The sequence below is a fragment of the Mesoplodon mirus genome, assembly GCF_964341445.2.
Source record: "Mesoplodon mirus genome assembly, contig: HAP1_SCAFFOLD_956, whole genome shotgun sequence".
NCBI lineage: Eukaryota > Metazoa > Chordata > Mammalia > Artiodactyla > Ziphiidae > Mesoplodon > Mesoplodon mirus.
In genome coordinates, this window is record NW_028295090.1 from 170,243 (window position 1) to 178,138 (window position 7,896).

The 7,896-nt window shown below is 45.1% G+C and overlaps 1 protein-coding gene across 1 annotated transcript; it reads left to right on the forward strand.

Moving 5' to 3' along the window:
- The first annotated feature begins 2,894 nt into the window (after nt 1-2,894).
- On the forward strand, nt 2,895-7,478 carry LOC309797768 (eukaryotic translation initiation factor 2D-like). The gene is made up of 4 exons (XM_082646192.1): nt 2,895-2,985; nt 3,894-4,084; nt 5,576-5,659; nt 6,133-7,478. Exons 1-4 carry the CDS (start codon nt 2,930-2,932, stop codon nt 6,288-6,290), a joined length of 489 nt encoding a protein of 162 aa, XP_082502318.1. The 5' UTR covers nt 2,895-2,929; the 3' UTR covers nt 6,291-7,478.
- Nucleotides 7,479-7,896: the final 418 nt, after the last annotated feature.

The following is a 7,896-nucleotide window of genomic DNA, read 5'->3' on the forward strand; positions in this document are numbered from 1 at the left end:
AATCACATGGCTGGCAAGTTGGTGCAAGGAGATGGGTTCCTCTCCACACGGACCTTTTGACAGGGCTTCCTGAGTGTCCTTTCAAGATGGTGGGGGGTTTCCCCCAGAGCAAGAAATCTAGGAGACCAAGGTAGAAATGGCAATGACTTAGCCATAAGGAGTCACACAATATCACTTTGGCCATATGCTAATGGTCACAGAAGTCAGCCCTGGTCTCATGTGGGAGGGGACCACATAAGCACATGAAGACCACTGAGAGCCCTCTTGGAGTCTGGCTACCAGCATCTACCCTCTGACCTTCAATGACGCATGTGCCTCTTAATTGCAAAACATATTAACTTCTTCCCCAGGTCCCCTCAAATTTCACTCCTTTATCTGTTCAAAATGAAGGATCGCATCATCTAAATCAGGTCCAGCTGTGGATAATGAGCCTCAGGTGTATTTCCTTGAGTATAGCTGCTTGAGTACAGTTCTTGACCTAAAGATCTGTGAACAAAAGACACAAGCTTTCTGCCCCAAACAAATTTGACATACAATGTTGGGACAGGCATATTATAACCACCTGTAACCATTGTAGACACTCCTCAACGGGGAGAAAAATGGAGTCACTGATTATAGCTAATACGAAATGCATCAAGGCATGTGTTGCCAGTTCCTTGATTATGGCTGAAGTCTTGTGAATGACAGTTCTTGGCTCTACCCTCTGGACTCTAACTTCTACCTTTCCTTTTGTACAAATCATAAATCAAAGAGAGCCTGTGTTTGCAGCTTACCCAAGAGTGGGCAGCAGGTTGGTAGCCCTGTGGGGCTGTACTGGAGCCACAAAGGGAAAGTTAAAGAATCTAGGCTTGCTGGACTCAGGGTTCAGCCAGCTTGCCTAGCAACAGGGCCACCGGCAGGGAGCACACAGGCCCCTGATGCAGGCAGAGAAGTTGGGATGGCACCCTCCTGGGGAAAGGGAGATCTTGCTCTGCCAATAGGGAGGCAGGATGCTGTGTACAGAATCCCCTTGGGTCTTGGCTCCTACTTGTCAACCATGAATTAATTTTTAGGCTGCTAATCTGTGCCTTCTTAGCCAGGACATATGGTGTGTACAATAGCTTTCACAGCTTGAAATTTCTAGTATGCCCTTGAGTAACCTTCCTAGGCTCCTTGGTCAGAGACTGCTTCCATGGCTGTACTGCAATAGGCCTGGTCAACAGCACAGAGTCTGGCATCACACTCCCCCGAGTGTGGCTGGGTGGGGGCCCAAGCGGAGAAGGATCTGTGGCACTCTCCTCCTCTGGGCTCCTCTGACGTTGGCTTTATGGCTGGGGTGGTTCAGAATAAAGGCATGGTGGGTCAGAAGTGCAGGAGGAGATGGAGCTGTGGCTGACCCCAGATTAAGGGCAGAGATGGTGGTGGACAGAGACTGTGCAAGGCCTCATCTTTGTTATAGCCCAGATGGACTTCTCCTCTGTGTGACTGTATCACCACATTAAAGCAATCAGGATTTTTTTTTTCTTGGTGGATGGACACTCTGCTCTGAAATTTTCATTAGCAAAATTAAGTTTAGTAGGGGCCAGGACCCCAGGTGATTAAATCCTTGTTTCCAGGGTACACAGCAGTCCCTTTCAGGGAAACCCAATCCCTCACCCCTGCCTGAGACTGTTTTTTGTTTGTTTGTTTTGGACTAATATCTACCATTTATGGGAAAATTTCAAAGCACCCTGCAATATATCACATGCGTTATCTCAGTGGTTTCTCACAGAAGCCCAGTGAAGTAGGTATTACCTCCACATCTTACAGAGAATGTAAGAGTTTCAGAAAGGATAAGCCATTGGCCCAAGATCAAACTGCTAGGGAGAAGCCAAACCATAATTTGATTTTACTATGCCTCAAAATTATTTTTTTTATAAGCACTCTGAGTTTTTAAAATTGCTTTGGAAACAAAATCCCCTCAAATAATGCCTGAATGCAAAAGGCACCTAAAAAGGTCCAAAAATGTGGGGTTTTGTAACCAAAAATGTTTCAGGGCTTCCCTGGTGGCGCAGTGGTTGAGCGTCTGCTTGCCGATGCAGAGGACACAGGTTCGTGCCCCGGTCCGGGAAGATCCCACATGCCGCGGAATGGCTGGGCTCCTGAGCTATGGCCACTGAGCCTGCGTGTCCGGAGCCTGTGCTCCGCAACGGGAGAGGCCACAGCAGTGAGAGGCCCGCATATCGCAAAAAAAAAAAAAAAAAAAATAGTTTTAAATAACAGATTTGAAGATCATTTGTATAGTTTTTTCCTCTTAACAGGAGGTCAAACCTCGGACTAAAGTGGATTCCCTGTTATTGTTATTATCACCTCATGTAAATTAAAAAACAGGAAGGAGAAAATCTCGGAAAGAATTCTAGCTGAGGCCCCAAGTGTGCAATAAAATGTAAAGATCTTAAGAAACAAAAGCCCTGAAGAAAACCATTCAAGAGGCCTGCAAGTTTAAGAAAACACGAGTTCAATTAATTTTGTGCAGCTGAACTAAACTGCATGGAATGAGAGCTGGCAGAGCTGCTACTCAACACACTAGAACGCTGATGGAGTAAAAATGAACGGAATCGCTGTTGGCCCCAGAGATACTACAGACGCGCCCGCTCAAGCCACTCGCCTAGGCGCAGAGCCCGGCAGAAGGGGTGAGGCCAAAGGGTGCACCGCTCCGCGCAGGGATCCGCCCCGCCTTCTCCGGCCCCGCCCCCCATGCTTCAGTTCCCAGCCTTGCCACTAGGGGTGGCCGCGAAGCTGCGCGGCCCCGGTTTCCAGCCGGGCCCTTTTTCCAGCCGGGCCCTTTTCCCAGCCGGCCCAAGCATGGCTGCACCCAGGACTGCGGGTTGGGAAGCTGCCGTGCTCGCGCTTTCCTGACAGTCCCTGGGTGCTGTGGTCTCCTTCTCTTCCCCAGGCCACTCCAGCAGACATGTTTGCCAAGGCCTTTCGGGTCAAGTCCAACACGGCCATCAAGGGGTCGGACAGGTGAGGGAGAGAAGAGCCTGCTCTGCCCACCAGGGCACCCAGACATCTCTCAAGCTCGGCTGGCTCACAGCCTTTTCTGGGCTTGAGGCCGAGGGGTACAGCCGGAGAAGGGACCCCGGGGGGCGGGCAAGGGTGAGTTAGACGTGTTTTGAGAGTGAAGATGGAGAGGAGGCCTGATTTATCTCCCAGGCTGTCTTTTGGATATTTTAGTGAGTTTACGAGAAAGCGTATAATTCAATCAGCGCGTATTGACTGCAGTCTGTTTAAGGTGTCGTGGAGGATGCCAAAATGAAGGAAAACGGGGTCCCTGCCCTACCAAGAGCTTTGAGTCCCTTGGGAGAGATTAGATGGGGCACAGAGAACTACAAGTATACGAGAAGAAGTGTCTAGTGATTACCACTGGCAGGAGAGACAGGTGGAGGGTGAGGTGAGAGGGGATAAGGCACATGTGGTAAGAACTGTATCTGTTCAGTTTTGCAAATGAAGGTGTCACCTTGGGAATTTTGGAGGCAGTGTTCTATAGTTGTCATTCTTGGTGCCCTAGCAGAGCTGTTTAATCATAAGTTGACAGATTTGGCAAGCATAGATGAGAAAGGAGTGGGTCCAGGAGCTATGTGTGGAGTCAGGAAGGCAGGGCTTAGTTTCCAGTGGCAGGCTAACTTGGGTCGCTTACCGGATCTCAGTTTTTTCCTCTCTTTGTAAAATGGAAAGACATGCCCCAGGAACATGTGAAAATAGATGAGACATTGGATGAGAAAGAGAATGGGATGTTTTGGAAGAGTGAGAATAAGGCATCATCAACCAGTCTTTTTCTTGGGCCTCGTGATTTTATAGTAAGTCTTGAGTCCTCAATATTTATTAAAATCCATCCAGGCAGCATACATACCAGGTATGTGTGCTCTCTGCAGGAGAAAGCTTCGGGCCGATGTGACAGCTGTTTTCCCCACTCTTGGAACGGATCAGGTCTCTGAGTTAGTACCTGGAAAGGAAGAACTCAACATTGTGAAGTTGTATGCTCACAGAGGGGATGCAGTGACTGTGTACGTGAGTGGTGGTAACCCCATCCTATTTGAACTGGAGAAAAATCTATATCCGACAGGTATGGCAATGGGATGGAGATGGCCATTACTATGGTCCTTGCCTAACATCTGTTTCTTCCATTAATCTGTCTTCCTTAAAACAAATAAATGCAAAATCTCCCTAAGAATCTTTTTGGATTTAGTGTCCCTAGAATTGGGTCTTTCAAGATCAGAAACTGCTATAGAAGTGAGGGGAAAAAAGGGTTAACACAAAAAGAGGGTGGTTGCCAAGGGAAATTCTGAGGTGAAGAAACACTGGTTTCTAGTGGGTTAAGTAGGGATTGGAGCCGAGGTCATGAAAAGGGTGGAGTTTCAGGGCATGTAAAAAATGCTTCTTAAAACTTTCACTAGTGGAATTTTCTTAAGATACTGAAGAGATACTGTGATGGGAAAGAAGCTGGGTTAGTTAAACTCCATACCCAGCTGTCTTAGTGGTGGACTTTGGTTGCGATGTCTCACAGGGATTCTTTCTTAGGCTCTTGTCTGGCTCTCAGGATACTTTGCTTGCTTTCTTTGTCACAGATCTCAGAGAGGCAGTGTCCTTTTCTCTTTTCCATGGCTGCTGACACCTACTTTGTCATTTGGGGGCTTTTCTTCCTCCCAGCTTGGCTGCAGCAGTGCAGTGCAGTCTCCTACCCCAGGCCACCCCCACCCCCACCCTGCTTTGCTGCTGTACACATACAAGCCCTTTTTGATCTAAGGGTTTTACTGCTAATCCCTGTGGAAACAGAGAGAATAAAAATAATAAACATGGGAAAGTTTCAGAATTTCTTACAGGCTGGTGCCCTGGTTTCGGATTACTTGCTTCTGAGGACATAAAAGGAATCCTCGTTGGGGCTCTGTCCCTACTTTTATCCACTATGGCCATGTTTGGCTGCTGCCGTCCAGGTGGAACAATAGGTGCCTCCAAGTCTCAAGTGACACCCAGTTTCTTAAGTCTCCGCCTTCTTCAAGACTGCAGCCTCTTTGAGAAGGGAGTCAGCCTGATGTAAACTATATGGAATGTGTTTCCCACAGGAAAAGGGGCACTCAGTTCCCAGGGAGGGGAAAAGGGATACTGGACAGGCAAAAGCAGATGTTCACTTCATCACTAGTTTTAGCCTTACACATAAATATCCAACTTTGGCAGCTAAACAGACTCTTAGAGCTGTAGCTCACTTCATGTGTCTTCCGACCAGTAAAAGTGATAACTTCTCAAGATCGTAGATTGAGAGAAACTACTGCAAAGAGCTCAGTATAAATATGTAAAGAATGCAGGTCTCTAAGGCTAAAGGAAGCAAGGATTCTCAAGTAAATAGCATATAACATATAAACCGCTTCACAAACTTGGGGTAACCTAATAAAAAAAAAGAATGCAGCTTCTTTGGGCATCCCCTTACAACCTTCTCTCTAGCTTTGACTTGAGTTTCTTTTCTACATGTTGATTAATGTGGCCTCAGTGTTTGGCTTTGCCATTCCCCAGGGGGTTGGCTTTTGGGCAGTAAGTGTTTTCTGGCTCTCTTCTTGGACAGTGTACACCCTGTGGTCTTATCCTGATCTTCTAGCAACATTTACAACATGGCCCCTGGTGCTTGAAAAACTGGTGGGGGGAGCAGGTAAGAGTATTTTCCTATATTCTGGATAGTGGCTGAAACCTACTTAGTAAAGGCCAACTACTTTAATAAATGTACCCATTTTGTGCATTCATATGATTGAAAAGTAGAATTCTTCCCTCATGTCTGTTGCATCTCTTACTTGGCTGCTTCCATAAGCTCTCTGACCCTGCTGTAAGGCTTAAATAAGATAAGTGACATGAAAGTGCTCTGTGAACTGCCATATGCTATACTTTAGATTAATAAACTGAATTTAGGAAACCAGAATAAGATAGATCATGGAAGTGGACCCTCAGCTTGGTGCTTCAGTTTGACCACTAGTCTCCCAGAAGGAAAAGGTCTGATCCTCAGTTTGCCACTTTTTATTTTCACTATGAATAATGTAGTTGATGCTTAACAAATGTATGTTTGTTGAGCAAGTGAGTAAATGACGCAGTAAACTGTGGAGTTAGTTGCGATGCTTTTGTTTCCTGCAGATTTGATGCTGCCAGGGCTAGTGGTGCCCCCTGCTGGTCTGCCTCGGGTACAGAAGGGTGACCTCTGTGCCATTGCCTTGGTGGGGAACAGGTACTGTGCCAGTCAGCTGTGCCTGTGGGGAAAAAACTTAGGGAAAACTTGGGAGGGGTGGGAATGACAACTTCACAGCATATGGATAAAGGATTAAAAGAAAAAACATATTCTTCCTGAGCAATCAGAGAGTGGGGAATGGCAGTGAGCCTGTGGGGTGTCCATACATCTGGGCCAAGGGTATTTGCTCCTGCTGCTGCTTCTTCCTTTTTAAAATTTATTTGTTTTTTTTCTCCTTTAAAACTTTTTTTCTTAGATTTACAGAAGAGTTGCAAGTATAGTACAGAGTCCTGAAATACTCCTTACCCAGCTTCCTGTAATGATAACATCTTGTATAACCACAGTACAGTTATCAACACTAAGGAATTAACATTGGTTCAGTCCTTTTGACACTATTACAGACTTTATGCATATTTCCCCAGTTTTCCCACGATGTCTTTTTTCTCTTTTTTTGTGTTCAAGAATCCAGTCCAGGGTACCACATTGCATTTAGTTGTCATGTCTTCTTAGTCTCCTCTCTGTGACATTTTCTTGGTCTTTCCTGCCTTGCATGACTTCAACATTATTTTTGTCGAACATCCACATCATCATCCTCATCTTTTAATTATTTTTAATAGACTTATTGAGATATAGTTTTCATACTATAAAATTCACCTGTTTCAAATGTACGATTCAGTGATTTTTTTTAGTATATTTACAGGGTTGTTCAGCCATCACCACAGTGTCTCTTTTTTAAAATAAATTAGGAAGTAATGGTATGAACAGTTCTGAAAAATCAAAACCCTCTCACCCCATAATCCTTTTCTCCTAGAAGTAACCATTATCATTCTGATGCACGTCCTTGTCAGCCTTCTTCAATGCATATATACACGTGCATATAAAATGTATGGTTTGGGGTGTGTATGTTTAAAAATACAAATGAACAAACTTTATCCCTATTACTTTTTCACTTCAGGTAGTGGGGACATGTTCCATGTCAGCAAGCACAGATAAGCTGAATCTTTTTACCCACTGTGGGGTGATGGGAAAAGTCCTCTTCTAGTGGACATTGTGGTTGCCTCTACTTCGTCTCTATCACAAACAAGATCTTCCTGAGGCCTCTAGGGACACTAGTGCCAATATTTTTCTAAAGTAGATACTAGGGAGCAGAACTGTTTGGCTGAAGATCGTGCATATTTTCTGTTGCCCTATAAAAATGCTGTGTCAGTTTTCCCTCCTACCTACAGGGTATATGGAGCCTGTTTCCTTACATGCTCACCGACACTGCATATGATGGGTCATTTTCATTTGTATCATCCTGAATGAAAAACGACATCTTATTATTTTACTCATTGCTTCTTTGAGAGGGAAACATGGTAGGCATGGGAGGGGTCAGTGTTTAAAGATCTTATTTTTGTTGCTCATATTCTCCCATTTTCCTTGAACCTTTGGGAACCAAGCACCTAGAAATGTTTCCTTCCTTGTTTACCTGTAGCAAAACTTGAAGTTGAAAAGAATGGTGAAATTATTGTTTTTTCCCCCGAGTATTCTATCCAAGATCGGAGAAAACTACATAAGTGTGTATTTGGCCTCTGAGTTTGGCATTTAGAATGTATGTGGGAATGAATCCTAGGTGGTTTATGGAAGGGGGTGAGGGTACAAGGGAGTTTACGAAAACTACAAGACAGGTTCGA